Source organism: Arvicanthis niloticus, chromosome 12 (assembly GCF_011762505.2).
Source record: "Arvicanthis niloticus isolate mArvNil1 chromosome 12, mArvNil1.pat.X, whole genome shotgun sequence".
Taxonomy (NCBI): Eukaryota; Metazoa; Chordata; class Mammalia; order Rodentia; family Muridae; genus Arvicanthis; species Arvicanthis niloticus.
In genome coordinates, this window is record NC_047669.1 from 71,235,304 (window position 1) to 71,254,550 (window position 19,247).

The 19,247-nt window shown below is 47.2% G+C and overlaps 1 protein-coding gene across 1 annotated transcript in view; it reads right to left on the reverse strand.

Moving 5' to 3' along the window:
• Tiam1 (TIAM Rac1 associated GEF 1) overlaps positions 1-19,247 on the reverse strand; it is a 182,048-nt gene that overhangs the window by 44,873 nt on the left and 117,928 nt on the right. The window contains 3 exon segments of the mRNA XM_034515218.2: positions 5,722-5,946; positions 12,012-12,098; positions 17,707-17,788. Coding sequence (XP_034371109.1) covers positions 5,722-5,946; positions 12,012-12,098; positions 17,707-17,788 — 394 coding nt within the window.

The window sequence follows — 19,247 nt, forward strand, 5'->3', positions numbered from 1 at the left end:
TGACAGACAGCAAGGGTACCAACAGCTTACAAAGCACACATGGCTGCGAACTTTATCGCCAAACAGGGACCATGTGTGGCTGGGTATCTGTGAGGCTTCAAGGGAATCTACTGGACTGGACCAGATTTGTTTGCAGGAAGACAGAGCCGAGCACTTGCTCTTTTGGTGGTGCCCCTCCCTGCTCCCTCAGAGCAGAGCCTTGGGAAATCTCCACAGAACATCTAAACAAAACAGAGCCTTCCATCTGTGCACTGCAAAGAAAGCACTTACTGGACAGGCAGACCTGGCGCTGTCCATGCCTGGTGCAAACAATTCCTCCTTTGAACCCGAGTGCCTCGGTCTTACATGGCAAACATAGGACCTTTCCTGTGACCCAGATGCCAGGGAATCTACTTCCTGCAGGAGGTGCATCTGCGCTCACTGTGGCCCACAGCTTCCTCTCAGCAGCAGACAGATGTGCAGGAAGCTTATCAAAGGTCTTAGGCTTTCCAATCTGGGTCTGTTCTGAACCGGCTCTAATGTGCCACTGGCCGGCTGTCAGTCACCCAGGCTCAGCTCTCTTTAGCTCAAAACACAAGAATAGCCACTTTCCAAGTAAGAAGCAGCGCATGTCCTGCTAGAGAGCCTGATGTCTTTACTACAGGCTCCTCACTGAGATAAAGCAAGGAAGGCACCTGCTTCACCTCAATCAGCCATGTAGATTCATCAGAGAAGTGCTGCCACCAAAATGAATGTCAGCTCTAATAGCAGAACTTAAGAGAGAAAATCTTGCCAGGCAGTAGTGGCGCACGCCTTTAATCCCAGCACTTGGGATGCAGAGGCAGGTAGATTTCTGAGTTTGAGACCAGCCTGGTCTACAGAGTGAGTTAGAGGACAGCCAGGCTTACATAGAGAAACCCTGTCTTGAAAAACAGAGAGAGAGAGAGAGAGAGAGAGAGAGAGAGAGAGAGAGAGAGAGAGAGAGAGAGAGGAGAGAGAGAGAGATCTTGCTACCTAGTCTTGGCTGGTCTAGTACTTGCTACATTACTTAAAATTACCTCTCTCAGTAATCTTCCCTGTCACCCAAGTGATGACATGACACGCTTCTATATCACCATTCCTGGCCCTAAACATACACTTAAGACTTCTGAAGAGACCCCAGATGCCTCTTAATGACAATTCTTACAATTTGCATAGAAGTTGGTTTCCTGTATAATTACTATGGCAAGTATCTTTGTCTGGCTGATAAATTCCTCCACTTCTTATCCTATGCTGCAATATTTACTCATTTTGAAGAATCCACCATTAAAAATAAGTTCTCCTCTCTTTCCTTAGCACATATGGCAGAAAGGGGATGCGGCCGACAAGCATGTTAAACGGGTGACTGTTTTAGGAAGCTTCTAAGAATCTTAGGATCTGTACCTGCCTTCCCACACCGACGCTCGCCAAGACGAGACGCACAGCTGAATGAGGCAAATGTGTGCCTTCTAATAAGCCTGACCAGTGGTGCTCAACTAGGGGAGGTTTTTCAGGGAGAGGGGGCAGTGGCAGTCTCTGAGGGCATTTTGCTTGAAATTGGGCAGCCACTACTCTCTTACAAAGCTTGTAGGGACACAGAGAACCTCACACCAAAGATTTTTTTACCTGACCCAAAATGTTAAGATGTGTATTCAAAACAAATCCCATTAAGAACATAGTAGGGGCTTCTTGGAAACGCTATACAAACGTCATTTCACCGTTTGAAGGTTCTCACACCCACCTCCCCTTCACAACATGGATCCTTCTAGAATCACACTCACTGAGGAAACCACTCTTTTTTTTCTTTCCCGGCTCCCTTCCTGGTGTGTTCGGAAACACGTGCTCGTGTGCGGGGAAAGAAGAATGAAGAGGGAAGCAGTAGGACTCCAGTCAGAACTGTGGACCGCAAAGGGCCATGGGCTAGAACTGGGCCTTTGAATGTGAGAGAGTGCAGACTTGCACTCTCAAGTCAATTTGAAGACATTAAGAAAGACATTAAGCGATCTGTGCTTCCCCCTCTCACGGGAGCGAGGAGAAACTGCACTCCGCAATCAGTTAACAGATTTCCAACATAAAAACATCCACGATGTGGATCCTGAAATGGCACGAGGCTCTGCTTGTCGCTAGAACCCAGGACAGAAAAACGAGTCTACAAATGGGGAGGTTGGCGGGATACGTGATTCCAACTCTAGGTACACATGGAAATCACTCACACAAGAAACTGAGGGACACAGAGCTATGCAAAGGCTCCAGGGGCGGGGGAGGGGCGGGGGATTGGCGGGGGATTGGTGTTCTGGAATACAGAACTCCTTCTCACCACCCAGAAACTGTAAGCATGGAGACATCCATAAAGCCAACTGTCAGAGAAGCCACTTGCTGCTGGGGGAAGCGGAAGAGCAGGCGGGGTGGGATGGGGTGGGGTGGGGGGAGCAACTGGTTATGGTCAGTCAGTCCCCATGTGCTCTGTGACAGAGATTGGCTTAGGATGGAAACTGTTTCTAATATACTTACTGTTAGTGCAAACATTTTATTGACCTGCTTAACCGTCACACGGACCTTGCAAGATGGCAGTGTCCTCTTGCCTCCACTTTGTAATGAGGACACAGTGCAGAGTGCTGAATCAGGACCCACAGGACCACCAGCTAACATCAAAATGAACGCAGTCCCCAAGAACCTGGTTCAGGGCCTATTTTTAACCATCAGTCTATGATGTTTCTACCTACAAGGTTCAAGCTTCTATATGAGAAAGAGGTTCAAAAATAACCATAGCTTGAAAGAGAACCACAAGCTTCCATCAGGCTCTCAGGAGAGGGCCTAGTCAAGTCTGCATGCAGGGCAGTCAGTACCAGGGCTCACGTGGGTCTCGGAGCGTCTGAGGTGTTCACGCTCTCCACCTGGGTCTCTTGTCCAGGTCACTAAATATTCGGTGTGACCATCTTAAAGACACCTCAGCACTAAACCCCAAACTTGTTACTCTGGTTGGCTCTTATTTTTAGTTACTTCTAAATTTAGACCAAGGCTGGAGTCCAGCCTACCTATTGTCCAACCGCTCTGCGCTAACTTCGGTCCTCTGCTGAGTGTGTGTTATCTCTGCCTTGCTGTGGAGCAGGCTGGCTAGATAGCCCATCCTGTTTCCTCGATTTCCCTATTATCCTCCACTGTTAAATGAGGATCAGGAAGCAGAAGCACTCAGAAGGCAGAGACTCAGGTGGGGCCCACGAGCCCCATGTCACAGCCATCTCGTTAGGAAAAACAAAGGAGAGAATAAATCTCCTCCAGAAGACTCCAAAGTTGTGGCTTTACTGTTCTGGACCAGGGTCAGTTCAGTTGGTTTGGCACAGGGCCTCCACAGGTGCCTGGTCTATGGGTGTGTGAGTGCGTGCGTGTGCGTATGCAAGTGTGTGTGTGCACACGCGTGTGGTGTGTGTGTGTGTGTGTTATAGGAAAGCCAGTGTTGTGTTTAAGGCTCCATCAAAGACAAGGTGACAAGTATATACATTCAGATCTTCTAAAACACACTCATACAGGCAAGAACACTTCTCACTAAAACAATTGTGCCTAGTTTACTATACTCTCAGTATTCAAGAGGCTGAGGCAGGAGGTTTCCAAATAGGGAGCTAACTAGAAATACAAGCTAGCCCCTGTTTCAAAAGCAAACAATTCCTTAAAGACACTCATGGAAATAATCTGTGTAGATACAGATTATTTTCAGTAAGGAATAGACAATAGCAGTAAATAAGGAAGCAGTTTGTGAGCGAGAGTCTGTGTTATATACGAGGACGGACAGCTTTTCTCTAACGGGTCAGGGCATAGTACCCTCTGGCTCTGCAGACCTGGAGTCCCCACCACCATTCAATCTGCCACTGTGATGGGGAGAGAACCCAAGCCAAGATGTTAACAGGCGGATCCGAGTCACTTAAAATCGGGTGGGGTGACCCGGTATCTGTGGATTATAATATTGCAGTTACAAATTTGTAGCTATACACAACAGAAATGGCACTGATAGAGATTAATCCAAACACAGTCACACACGCTTGTGTGCCTGCTCACGAAATCCTTAAACAATCTAATCACACATCATTTGGTCTCAGAATAGAGGTTGTTTAGTAGGATTACAAGCGCCACCTTGTGGCCGTCTATGGTTGTGATCCTCTTTGTTTGGCATTCACCAAGCTTCTGAAGTGTGAGGACCACTGTGACAGTCCTAGAGGTCAGTCCTAACTAAGCGAAATCAAGTTTCTGAAGCTTCAAATTATCAGATGCTTCCAAGAGCCACTAAACAAAATCACAAGTGACTGCGGGGCTTCTTGCTTAGGCAGCAAAGCTGCAGAATAGAACCTGACAATGGTGATCAACGATACACAAATACCTACGAGGCAGCCGCTGAAACTAGAGACCCACCACCACCCTGCTCGCGTGAGACACCCCCGCTGCCGCACACTTCTTTCCTCCTCCTGAAAACACGAGATGAAGAGAAAATAATTCTGAAACCAAGGCTAGCAAGTCAACCCAGATCCTCGCACAAACTATACAGCCCTCTGCCAGCTCTCTCTCGAGTTCAGTAGGAATGGGTCGCCCCGTGTGGGAAGCTAAGTCCAAAGAGCTGGAAGGCAAGGATGAGGAAAAGACACCCGTTCTCAGAAAACAAACACACAAGCCAGAGAGACAGATAGATGGCCACACACACACACACTGCAAGCATCACACGAGGAGCCAGCATGGAGACATTGTCTTCTCATCCCAGTACTGAGAAAGCTGAGGTAGGAAAATCTCAGGTTCAAGACCAACCTAGGCTATTCAAGGAGTTCCAAACCAGACCGGGCTACAAAGTGAGAGCCTGTCAGAATAAAACTTCTAAACCAACCTAGCAAACCGAATAGCATACTACGGCTGCAGCTCAGACATACTGCGGTCACAGAGCTGGGGTTAGGGGTAGGCACTAACTCTGTGCGGGTAGCAGGAAGGCTGCCAAGGCAGGAGCCACCCAGGCTGCTTACATCAGAATGAGCAACAGAAGGCGCAGGGAAGAAACTGGGGAAGGGTAGTAGACGGGACAGGGTGGGGCAGGGTTTCCACTGACCCAATTCATGTTCGCAGAAGTCAAGCCAACCAAATGCCTGCTGGACAAGTTTTCCTCACAAAGCATCCAATTTCTCTCACAAAGGAAGAGGCACAAGGCGGGGGAGGGGGGGATTCAGCATTGCAGGATCTGATGGAGGGAGAGGGGGAGGATGGAGGGAGAGGGGGAGGATGGAGGGAGAGGGGGAGGATGGAGGGAGAGGATCTGATGGAGGGAGAGGCACAAGGCGGGGGAGGGGGGGATTCAGTAGGATTCAGCATTGCAGGATCTGATGCGATCCCGGTGTCTCTATCCGCGCGCACACACACACACTCACACACAAATACACACATACAAGGAAGGCAAGCATCACATGAGCTAGGCATGGAAATGTCCTCCAGTGAAAGGGTGATCTAACACTCACCTCTCTCCAAGATGACAATGAGCAAAAAAAACCATCTTTTCTGACTTGTAGCAAAACAGACATTTCACAATAAAAGTACCTCTTCTTTCCCTTTCAAATGTCAACAGGAAGCACAGGGCCAGCTATCAGTGTCACTTACTAATATCTTCCCATGCCTGCAGTGGCAAGCCCTGAGGTGGGCAGAGTGTGGTACACCTCCCCGGGCATGGCGGTGTGAAGCACAGCCCTGGGCACAGCATACCTTGGTTGCTGGTGAGGAAGGCGAGGGGGCTCTCGCCAAGGTCCACAGGGCCGTCCACTCGGTGGGGTGGGTTCTCCAGCAGCTCCAGTCCTCCCTCTGGCTCAGGGTAGGTCCTCACCAGGAGGCCCAGGGAGGGCTGTGAGAGGAAATCTTTGAGCATAGATGAGTTCAGGGTACCAGCAGCACGATTATTGATCTGGAGAATCTCATCCCCCGCCTTCAGGCCTGCCAACGCACGATGGAAAAGTTTTAATGTCACACAAGTCAGGGCATAACAACTTAGAAGTTCTGTCAGGAGGGGCATGCCCGGCTCTCCTGCTATGAGTCGCACAGACCCAGGGCTGCTGAGAGCAGGGTGCAGTGCTCACACAGGTTGAGAATGCTCTAGAGTCCTGGTTCTCAACAGTCCAAATGATACAGGCCTTTAATAACTCATGCTGTGGTGACCTCGACCATATAAATATTTTCTTGCTATTTCATAAACGTAGTTTTGCTACTGTTATGAATCGTCCCGTGTGAATGCGATGTGCTGGGTAACTGATATGCGACCCCACAGGTTGAGAACCACTGGCCTAGACCTTCTCTTCTGACCATAGTGAGTCGCCTCAACAATCACTATTCTTCAAGGCATTCTAAGCATCTGCCAATTTTCCTTTTCAAATGCCAATTCTGGTCAACTCTCCGAGATGCTGGCGTCTGAGATCGCCGGCAGCGGCGTGCACACCTGTGTCTACTGAGATCGCCGGCAGCGGCGTGCACACCTGTGTCTACTGAGATCGCCGGCAGCGGCGTGCACACCTGTGTCTACTGACCATTGTTAGGAAACAGAAATGCAGGAAGTTGCTTCTATCACTATAACTAAGGTTGCTGTTCGTGGTGGTTTTTTCCCACCTAAATTCATATAGAGATGACAATTTACAGACCCCAATGCAGTTGTTATCATTCCCCTGCCTTTGACCTCAGCACTCAGGGAAGAGCATCTTTAATTTCATTTTGGTAAGGTCTCCATGGTTTCTGCAACCTTTGCAGGGCACATCTGGGAAAAGGACAATGTCTGGAGCCCACGGGGCTAGTCGGAAACGAGCCTAACCTGGGAGAACAAGAAGCCGTGACCAACCTATGGGCAGTTAGTTCCAAACCTTGATTACAGGCACCCGCTGCTTGGGCAGGGGGAGGCTGAGGGGAGGAACACTTGGGTGGGAGAGTCTCCTGAGAGGGGAAGGGAGGGACTGAGGCAGAGAGGACCTGAGAGGAGACACCCCACCCAAGGCAGCCATGGATCCCAGCTCTGACTCTATAGAAGGATCTAGATGCTAGATCTAGATTTTAGAGACCTGGAGCTCACCCTGGCTATCCTCAGATTTCCAAAACTTACAATACTTATTACTGAGCATAAAATACACAGGTGTGCGCACACACACTGAGTGTTGAAGGGAAATGGAGTGAGCAAATTCATTGTTTTTAAGGGCTATTTGTTTATTCATATGTGTGTTTTGACTGCATGTCCATCTGCACACCAGAAGAGAGCATCTGATTCCCTGGGACTCCAGTTAGAGAGGTTGTGAGCCTCCACGTGGGTGCTAGAAATTGAACTCAGGACCTATTGAAGAGCAGCCAGTGATTTTAACCACTGAATAATCTCTCTAGCCCTATAAACAATTCATTTTTGAAAATCTAGAGCAGTATAATATTTAAACAGAAAATAAAAATATTTCAATATATGGAATGCTGGTGTTTGGTTTTCATGCATACATGTGTGTGTGCACATGCACGAGCATATGTGCACATATGCTTATGTGTGAGAGCATGTGTGTGCACGTGTGCATGTGTGTGGGTGCATGTGTGCATGTGTGTGCACATGTGTGAGTGCACGTGAATGTGTATAAGTGTGCATGTGTGTATATGTGTGTCTGCACGTGCACGTGTGTGGGTGCATGTGTGTGCATGTGTGCGTGCGTGAGTGCACGAGAATGTATGTGTATAAGTGTGCATGTGTTTGTCTGCATGTGCACGTGTGTGGGTGCATGTGTGTGTGTGAGTGCATATGAATGTATGTGTATAAGTGTACATGTGTGTATGTCTGTGCCTGCACATGCATGTGTGTGGGTGCATGTGAGTATGTGTGTGCACGTGTGTGAGTGCACGTGAATGTGTATAAGTGTGCATGTGTGTATATGTGTGTCTGCACGTGCATGTGTGTGGGTGTGTGGGTGCATGTGTGTGTGTGTGAGTGCATGTGAATGTATGTGTATAAGTGTACATGTGTGTATGTCTGTGCCTGCACGTGCACGTGTGTGGGTGCATGTGTGTGTGCATGTGTGTGGGTGTCCTGGAACTCACTACATGGCCCAGTCTGACTTCGAACTCTCAGCAGTCCTGTCTTTTCCTCTCAGTTGCTGGGATAGTAAGTGTGAGCCACCGTGACTGGCTTTGATCTTAAAATAATCCCAATACCTATCATTTAGATACTACAGGATAGGAGATAAGAAGATCTAACCACCAGAAGGCATCTAGGATGTTTTTCTGAGAAGGTTCATGCAATCAGCAGGATGGGAGTAGTGACCAGGTAAGTGCTGGCCCCTGGGAACTATGTCCCTGATCTGGCACGTACGACCACCGTTTTCCCTAGAAAGAGGATCTTTACTGTTGGAGATGAGAAGATGGATTCTGTCTTCTGTTGGCCCTATGCCCAACAGTGTTATAGCCACAAACCCACAAATGGATGGAGCAGTTAGAAACCAGATGAGACCAGAGAGGTTTCTCTCCAAAGGAACCCTGGGGGATGGGGGAGTGGCCAGTGAAACCTTGACTGGCTTCTCTGGAATCCCAAGAACATCACCTGCTGCTGCTGTAAACCACCCAGCTTCCAGTTGTTTGTTATGGCAACGTCAGGAAGACAACATGGGGCGAGTTCTTCTCAGGATGAGAGATAAGAAGAGAGAGAGCTGCCAGTAGTACTGTGTTGCAAGCACCTCACGGTGTCCTTCTGTCACGATTGCGGCATGGCCTGGCTTTGTGACCATTGGCCTTTACCAAGTCACCCCCAGACTCAGTCTCTCATGTGAGAAATGGGGTAGTGAGAGGAAATGAAACTATCGTGTGGATAGACACTGAACAGCCTGAAGATACTCTACAGACACTGGCTCTCTGTGTTGTTATTCATCCCCGACTGACCCTGGAATAAGAACTGACCATGAGAACTCTATCTAGAGGACGGGAAATATGGCTCAGAGGTTAAGAACTGCTCTTCCGGAGGTTCTGCTATTCCAGAGGTCCTGAGTTCAATTCCCAGCAACCACATGGTGGCTCATAACCACCTGTAATGAGACCTGGTGCCCTCTTCTGGCATGCAGGCATATATGCAGACAAAATGTTGTATACATAAGAAAGAAAGAAAGAAAGAAAGAAAGAAAGAAAGAAAGAAAGGAAGGAAGGAAGGAAGGAAGGAAGGAAGGAAGGAAGGAAGGAAGGAAGGAAGGAAGGAAGGAAGCTAGCTAGCTAGCTAGCTATATCTATGAAGCATCCAAAGTGTTTGGAGCAAGATGACGTATGTCTTTCTCATCCAGGATATGTCCTGTGTGGCCATCGTGAAAATTCTGGGTAATGATAAATGGCTCTTTTGTGATCTCCAAACAAGAATGACAGTCTGAAATGAACAGGGCCATGATGAATGGGAAGGTGAAGGGTCAAAGGGCACAGGAAGGCACAAAGAGCCAGTTCTGCAAGAGCGGCCAACATGAGACCCAGTGATGAGTGGTCTGTGTGTGAAGAGCAAGGGGTGGGAGTGGTAACAAGGGACCCAGATGAAGGGGTGTGTTTATGCAACAGATGTTCAGATTCATGTAGGCACTTCTCTCCTGGTCTCTCTTCTCAACAACAGATTCTGGTCATTTTAACTGGGATGCAGGCACCTAGGCTGTGTTCCAAAAGCCAGCCAGAGTTCCATTCCACATGCTAATGGGCGGTCAAAGAACTTGGACTCACTGAATGTGGGGAAGAAGATACCTCACAGATTACAGGCATCAAAGGCTCGGCGGACCACAGACTCAAGCTAAACTGGAAGAGTAGACAGAATCTGGGGAAGGGGGATAGTTGGTACTCAGAATGCACAAATGGGATGTGTGGCCCACAGCAAGCGCTGAGGGGGGTGTGTTGGGAATGTATGTTCTCATTAATTGCTGGATCTAACTCCCCGAGTGCCTGACACTGCCCTCCCTGTATAGACTGCCATGGAGACATCTGTTTTCATCAAGCAACAGGGTTCTCGGAGTCAACGAAACAGGATGTGACTAATGCCAGGAGATCCCCCACCCCTGGCCTCGCCGACAGCACGCTCATCCTGATGAAAGTGACAAAGATCAGTCACCAGGTCTGGAGGGGAATGAGCCCCAGCTCTGCTCTTGGCTGAGACGCAGCTCAGCACCCCTGCAGGCTCTGGCCTCCAGCCTGCCTGTGGTGTAGAAAATGCACAAGAAGCACAGAGGAGGCTTCTCCCCCATGACAGGTAGCACATAAAGGATCCCCTTGCATCTCACCTTCGCCCTGTCTGTGCACAGAGAGACTGGAGATCATGATTCTGCCATTGTTATAGCACAGGGAGAAAGGACCCACACAGGGAACTTACAAGCTGCCAACAGACTTGGTTAACAACAGACTTGGTTAACCACATCTAAGTAGAGCTGACAAGATGTGCTGGGCACCTGTATTATTTTCCCATTGCCTTGGGGAAACTAAAGATTCCACACCAAGAATGAAAGGAAAGTAGTCTCTAAGCCTTACTGACCCACGTCATGTTTTTATAAGTACACTGAGCTGAACAGTGCCCATCAAAACAAAACCAGTCAATCATGCCTACCTACAAGATTGGGAAGCAACCTTCCTCAGAAAGAGGTTCAGGCACATATCATGGAGATATTAAAATAATTGTTATAACTGTATAATGTTATAGACATAATCAAGTCAAAATAAACCCCTGAGACAAAGCCCATGCAAACTTAGGCTAAGTGGTGAAGCAAGCGATCTCTCCTTAGTAAGAAGACCACCACAGAAAGGCTAGGGACACAGAGCAATGGCTGTGTTGAGTGGGGGGGGAGAGGGACGACACCACTGAGATCGCTGGGGATAGCTGGCAGCCACCAGATCTAAGAGACATCTGACAAATTCCTCCCCGAGGATGTGAAAGCAATCGATCCTCTCTGAAGACCTTGACTTCAGTCTTCCAGCCCCTTGAGCCGTGGGAGGGAAAATTTCTGTGCATTTGAGCTGCACTGTTCAGGGATCCTAATGCTAACGGAGTGCACCGGTTTCATCTTCTCTTGGTACCCTCAGCAGGATTCCAGGACGGCCCTTGAACTACATCCACTGATGGGGAGGAGTCCTATTTGTGAATAGCCATATTTAAATCACTAGTGAGTGGCCTGTAATACCTAAAGCAACACAGATGCTATGAAAACTGACCACGTGCCACTGCTTAGAGAGTGACGATGGGGGTGAAGGGGGGCACACGCTTAGTTTAGTATTTACATAACTTTTTCTTAACACCCCATCACCCAGAAGATTTTCAGTGTGCAATTGGTAGAATCCATAGGTGCACAGCCTAAGGATATAGAGGGCCCAGGCCGCGGTTATCGAGGTTGAGAAGGGACTCTGGGAACACAAAGATGAAGCACAGGGTTCAAAGGCAGTTGAAGTACACGCTAAGCTCTTGGAGGGCCAACAGAGACAAGCAAGACATAGCAGGGGAGAGCTGACAGCAGAGGCGGGGAGGATGGATTAAAATTTAACTTCTGCAGACTCTCCAGGAAGTGACAGCGTGGAAAAGCCACTTCTGAGGGTGTGACAGGTTCAGGCCATGCCTCTGAGCGCTGAGGATCAAAGCTCTGCTTCCTCCAAGCCCCAGAACTTCCCCGAAGATACAGAACAACCGCTGTAGTTAGAAGAGAGCTTTGCGGTAGCCCCTTGGACACAGGCTCAGAGCGACACACCCAAATTCATGAAGTAAAACGCACTTCCTTGGAATCACTCAGAAGGAAACAAATTCCTTATGCACAACCCCCCTGAAATTGTGTTTCTCAAAAGGGAAACAATAAGATAAACAAGGGCCACTGGGGTAGTGGGTGGGAAGTGGAGGTTTGTAGGTTTGTAGATCCTAACACTGGAGAGGCTGATGCTGAAAGACCATGAGTTCAAGACCAGCCTGAGCCACATATCAAGGCCCTGTTTCAAAAACTAAAAAGCAAAACAAAATGAAAAACAAACAAACAAACAAACACCCACGGCTCCAGTCTTACCTTTCTTGGAAGCTAACCCGGTTTCCTTGACGCTGCTCACGTAGAGCCTTCGAATGCCTTCTTCATCCACAGAAGAAAGCAAAAACCCTAGAACACAAGACAGAAGCCCCGGCTCTGAATGTTTAGCAGACAACAGGAAGTACCTGCTGTGAGCACAGAGGTATGGCTATGTTTTGGGGTTACACGTTGGAATTTCTTTTTTCCTGTTGTTCAGATTGTTTTTACACAGCATGGGGTGGGGACTGTATTTTTAGATCATTCTAAAAGTAACTACATATAAAAATAAACATCACTAGGTCCATTAATCCCCATCCTTCACACTAGCCTGCCACTGCAAACAGAAGGACATTAGGACATCTCACCTGTTTCCCACATCCTCCCTACGCAGCATCAAACAGGCAGATCGGCTCAGCTCAGCAGAGTCCCTCACCTATATATCTTTCCTCATTCAGTCTACATCTTAGGAAATACGGTCCCTGGGTGTGATGTGTGCTCACCCAGATGTCCTGCTGTGTGGACATGGCTTTGATAGCTTATCATCACATCGTAAAACTCACTTTATACAAACCATTTCATACTGGAGCGTGGTTAACTGATCTCATATTCCACTAGTGACTATCAGAATACTAAATAGTTAACCAATGCTCAGGGGAGAAGAAAACATCTTTAAAAAATGGGGGGGGGGGGGCGCGGGAGGGAGAGGGGGAGAGACCTATCATAAGAGTAGATGCCAGAGAGCCACAGAGACCTTTCAAGCAATGTCGAAATGAAAGTTAAGTTTTCTGTTGAGTTCATGGTACTAGGACATAGGTAAGCCCGTGTGGGCAAGAAAAGCCACCAGCCATTGCTAATTCTCCAAGTCCTGTAACTCTCTGACAGGGAGCAGAACTTCTTATCTTCGCTATATTAATTTGATTTTCATTCTTATGGGGTGGGGACAATTAGACTGCTAATGAGAGGGGCTGAGAACCAGCCTGCTTAGTTAGGAGTCAAGACCAAGACAGAGGCTGCTCTGGAGCCACCAGTGACAGTGGTCACCCTGAAAGCCTGATAACCAAGGAGTGAGTGAGGCAGGAGCTCCATCCACTGAACTGTGAAATCCTGCACCAGGTTCTTGGGTACATAATCCAGGCATGAGAAACACACTCATGCCGTCAAGCTGGTGGGTAATCTCTGGTTGTGGACAGAGCAAAGAGAAGGACCATGGGCACAACTTCCTTTCCAAAGACCATGCAAGGATGACAAGACTTTACAAATGTACCCAACATCCCACAGGACTAACGTGTAGGGACAGGGCGGAGAGGAAAGCCTGCATCACAGTACAGCACAAGCATTGCAGTGAGATCTCTGTAAGTCTCCTACATCAACAAGTGTAAAGGGAAACACTACTTCTAGCTGAATGATGAACACGTTGCTCTTATGGTCAGTCAACAAAGGATTTAAGTGGGACAGGAACACTCCAATCTCAGCGAGCTTTAACAAAGGCCAAAATGACTGCCAACAGGAGCAGGAGCCCATTCAACATCAAACTAAGTTGTCCGGCAATTAGGAGGCTGCCGTTGTAAAAGCAGGAAGGCATTCTGAGTGATGAGTGGCCTAGCGACCTAGAAAAGGAAGTAATTAAGACTAAGGGAAGAGACTAGGCCATCAGCTGATTTGATGAGGAAATCCCTCATACTGACACCATGGCCAAAGGGACTCCACACCACCATTCGCAGTGGAGAATTCAAAACTAAGTTCGGGATAAAATAGCTGTTCAAGTACAGACACCCACACCATACGGATGACATCACAGCTAAAATACTATCTTAGTAAATAATGTTTTTACTAAATATATACTGTATATTTTACATATACCATATGGTGTGTGTGTGTGTGTATATATATATATATATATATATATATATATATATATATATATAACTACTACTACTACTAAAATACTAAGTACAGTGTGACGAGGGAAAGCTACAGAGTTGGCCTGTGCACACTTCACTCGGAGACAGCACAGGACTGGGCTTGGTCTAAGCATTATATAACCTGAGCTAATTCCACAGTAAGCCCTGAGTGCCACCTAAGGGCTGACACAGAGAGAGTAACTCCCAAGTATTCACTCTTTCTGTTTTATTTTGTTGTTGTTTCTCTGAGTAGCCCTGGCTGTCCTGGAATGTACTCTGTAGACCAGGCTGGCCTTGAACTCAGAGATCTGCCTACCTCTGCCTCTTGAGTTCTGAGATTAAGAGCGTGGGCTGGCTCACCACCACCCAGCCCATCTGTTACTGTTTAAAAATTTATCCAGCCAGTTGAGTTATTAGATCATCCTTTCCATCTTAAAATAGAAGGCAGCATTTGATACTGTTAAGATGTCCTGTGTTGGTGTGTTCTAACAGCCTGCATATATGTGGGCTCACGTGTAACGGAAAGCTCCACTTGGGCTGACGTCATGGCTGGCTGTGGACTGGCTGGGTCTGCATTGAGATGCCTCGGGAGTTTCCTAAGGTTGGAAGCTATCAAATCATTCAGGATTTAAAGCTGTGATAGTTAATATTGTCACTTTAGCAAAATCTAGAGTCACCTCAGGGACAAGCCCCTGGCTATGACTGGGTTAATTAAAGCTGGCAGATCCAAACTAAGGACGGGTGGCAGCATCCTCTGGGTTTAAGATACACGTGACGTAAGAAGAAGGAAATTGAATGTGATCATTTGTTGCTTTCTGCTTCCTTACTTCAAATACGACTGGACCAGCTTCCTCAGACTCCTGTAGCCAGGACCCCTTCCCCCTTGCCATGATGGACCACACCCTCAAGCTGTGAGCTGAAATAAACCCTTTTCCCATTGGTTTGCTTTTGCTAGAGTATTTCCTAACAGAAAAGTAAGTACAACAGGGACTCTTCATTCTCTCCTGCCAATATGCTGCTGCTGACAGGGGCCCAAACACTGGCTTAGCTGAGGTCACCGTCATGCAGCAGGGCCTTCCAGAGAGAACCTCTTCCATCAGTGTGGTGAGGCCTCCACCTCCAAGAAACAAAGTGTGAACTATATCAAAGTCCTGGTGGTCACAAAGCTCAAACCAAAGCAAACCAAACCGCTTTGTGTCAATCTGAGCCCCTCAAATGTGTCTAAAGCACAGTCTGCACCCACGCCTACAACTTCACCTCCTGTGGCTATAAAGACCCATTCTCAACTCTGATTATAATCTGCTCCTACAACTGGTCTTTATAATTCTCCAGATGTGTTTACCTGACAAGTTCAACTGTATCAGGGGTTGGAGACGCAGCTCAGTGATTAAGAGCACTGGCTACTTTTCCAGAGCATCCAGGTTCGGTTCTCAGTATCTATATGGTGACTCCTAACCAGCTTTAACCGCAGTACCCTCTTCTGGCCTCCAATGGGTTGCACCAGGCATGTACACAGTACACAGATAAACACACGGGCAGAATACACACACAGATTTTTTTAAATTGAACTTTATTATTGGTATGCTAGTGTAGAGAAAAAGAAAGAACGGGGCATAGAGTTCTGTGCTATCTCCAACTTTAGCCCTTGTGGAACATCTTATAATTCATCCCCTGAGGAAAACGGAGGCGAGTGTGGGTGTTTTGGTGCCAAGTGCCTATTTCTATGTTCCCCAGATAACTCGGTTGCAGACTAAGAGTCTAAGAGCTTGAAAACTCACTTTTCTAGATTCTCACTAGCTGACTCCTACTTGACAGAGATTGAGTATAAGCAGAGGAAGCAGAACACAAGTCTGCAGGGGCTGTCACTTGTTTACTCCAGTGGCAGCAATTATGGCTTTCGTCACGGAGGTCACACTTCTGTTGCATATTAAGCCCTTTATAAACATTAATTCTTTGTCACTGAGGATGTCCTCCAGGGTTTCTGATGTGCTTGGTTGGGGGCGGGGAGGGTCAAATAGTAATTAGCGTGAAGGTATACTGGAAGTGGCCAGAGAGACAAAATTAGGTTCCATTCATTAAGCCCCAATTTTCTCGTGAGAGTTTTGAGATGAGGACACTTTCCCACAGCGGGAGATGCAGAAGGAATATGATAGCAGCTGTCTCATCAAGGCTTTGGGGATTTTCAAACAGTGAAAGGTTAACAGCTGCATTCAGAGAAACATCTCAAATACATGTAAGCAGTGGTCTTGACATTTCACCAGGAACTATAAGCTCCAGCACACAGTAGGCCCCTACACATCAACCCTTTTTAAGTAGGTGACTCTGATTTGCTTAGAGCTGTCACTGTCACCGAGTAAGACCTGATTCACCACCACTTCCTCTGTTTCCCCTCTGCAAAGCCACAGACTCCTCTCAGGTGACATCTGCCCCAGGCCTGGCTCTGGAGTAAGGACAAAAAATAATATAGTCTTCGCCAGGAGAGTGTGAGGGAGAAATGTCAGACTTGGGTCGCTGGGCTCTGGTGACTCTTACCTCAGCTAGCTTCACCTAAATAGCACTTTCCAGACTTCCCCACTTCCTGTACTCAAGAGCTAATTCTATCACCTCTTAAGCAAACAATGATAGCAGTAATGACAGCAGTGCAGTCATATAAGAAAATATGACATAGCAGGCAGGTCTGGGGGATTGTTTGTTTGTTTGTTTGTTTTTGAAAGACCTGCACAAGTCTGAAGGAAATTTGCCAACACTCTAACTTGGCTTGCATATTTAAACAATACATGCATGTGATTCAGAGGGAGCGCCTACTTTCCTTCTGGGAGTCTAGAATTTTGATGTGCGACGGGCAGTGGGTATTTAGATGACTTGCTTTCCCAGAATGCCTTGAGACTGAGCCTCCACAAGCTCCCCAGCAACACCATAGCCTATATGTTGCCGTACCCTGATTCTGGGGGGGACTCGAGTCTCTCCTCTCACTCCAGTGGGGGAACAATACAGAAGCCTAAGCCTGTTGTCTCCCCACTCTCTTCCTGTCCCTTTGTCTTCCTCAGTTTTGCTCTGTGGTATTTCACTGTAATAAGTCACAGCCACAGAGAGCACTGTGTGCCAAGCAACCCAGCAGTGGTCCTGGGCACCTCTACACCACTACACAGCAACAGAGCAAGTCCTTTTAACTCTCCATGTGGGGGAAGGCAGAGCGGTGCCTGGTTCTGGGCAAGATAAGGAGGTGGGTATTTCCTTCATTGCCAGGCACAGCAGAAAATAAAATAATCCACTCCCACTGTGTCCAGGTCCTTCTTTTTAAAAAAAACCTTCCCCTACCCTGTGTGTGTGTGTGTGTGTGTGTGTGTGTGTGTGTATGTGTGTGTGTGTGTGTGTGTTAACTCAGAAATGCAGGAACCACAGAAGCCAGAAGAGGGTGTTGGATCCCCTGAAGCTGGAGTTCAAAGCAGCTGTAAGCCCCTCAAGGTGTTGGCCTCTGAATTTGGTTCCTCTAAAAGCATCAAGTGCTCTTGCCCACTGAGTAATCTCGTGGCCCCTCTATTTGCCTCTTAGGACAGCAGAATCCCACTGATTCAAGTTAAGAGACTGACGGACGCCCAGAGGCTTTCCTCCCTGTGCCAGGGATGAGCGGCTTTCTTGTAGCTCAGCTGTGCCTCATAGAGCAGGAGCCAGATGTGGCTTTAAAACGGGCCCCAAAGGCTTCTTATCGAATTGTAAATATGTGCACGTTCTGTTTACAGATGAAATGCTTTAACTGGAGACACAAACACCCAAGACCAAAGACAAATAAAACCTACCGTAATTATCAGCGGCCGTGTCTGACTTCTCAATGTGGATATTCCGGGTGACTTTTGGACAGATTTCAATTTCTTTGTAAAGCTGCAAATCAGAGAGAGGGGGGCTAATGAAGATCCCATCACAAATAGCTTCTTAGGACGGACCAGCATTTTGTCAATTTATTTTTTCATAATTGTTACTTGAACAAAAATACATGCTGCATCAGTGGGTATTTTTTATTTATTTATTTTTTTTTTTGAGTAGAAACCTTCAATTTTCGTCACCAAGCTCAGCTATGGTTTGAAACCATGCTGCTTCTAACCAATCACACTCCCTCCACACACACATCACCCCACAGAACACCCTAAATTCATCACAGACCTGAAACACAATGCCCCCGTCATCAAACCCTCTAGTGCTGGGGCAGGGACTCCTCAAAATCAAAAGATTATAAATGTGTTGAGTGAACATCCTCAGAGTGCAAGGCTCCTCTGCACGTTCACAGGGGTGCTGCACACGCACTTTCACGGGAGGGAATCCACAGTAGCAACTATATACAAAATTAGCTAAAAAGTTAAGTATACAAATCTAACTATCTAGAAATATGTCTCACACATCAGAAAATGTTGTTTAAATCAACTGACAGTGCAGTTTCATAGATCTGGACCTAATCTCATAAGACATGAGTTTCAACTGTGTGTCTTCTCATCCCATACTGGGACAATTACAATCTGGTGAGAAGCCAGGGTAGGCAGCGTAGGATCTGAATGCAGTCTTGCAAGCCCCAGAGACATGGTTCTTTCTGTCCCACTAATGTGACTCCCAGGCCAAATGGTGAAACTCAAAGGGGCCCAAGGTTAGGAAAGTGAACCTTCTCAGGTATAAAGCCTAAAGTTGAAATCCAAATTTGAAGACAAAAGAGAAAAAAATGCAAACTATAACTGATCTAGAAATGAAAATAAATCTCAAGCCATAGAATTTAATAGGAACTTCATTCTGAGGGACTGAAGCAAAGTCCTCGGTGATGGCTACCCCTGCCCCATCTCTTCACTTCAGGACGTCATTTTATTCAGTCAAGAGGACAATGCACGTTTCTTTCTTCAGTATACTATGACACTATGTGATGGGTGTTAGAGCAAGGAACGCTGGCTGTGCAGCCTGGGTGTCGGGGAGCTTAATTCAATTTAGACACTTCAGAAACGGTTCACAAGATTAAATTTCCCAACTAGATGACTTCAGTGATAGTGATTTAAGAGTCAGAATATATAGGCACTAAAATTACAAATACAGAATTATTTAAATAAAGCTAACAAGGCATAGCAGGACAGCATAAAACAACAGTATTCATCTCTGCTAAGGTTGAGTCTTGGTCATTTATTTTTAAATATGTGTGGCTGCCAGTCCTTCCCACTAGGTGGCAGTATGCACCCGTTAGTTCTGACCATCTCTGCAGAGAGCCAGCCGGATACTCTGCTCTCCTCTGTGTCCATCCACAGCCTCGGGACCACACGCTCACTCTTGTGCTGACTGAGACTGAGGCCAGGCTGAAAAATCTCTAATA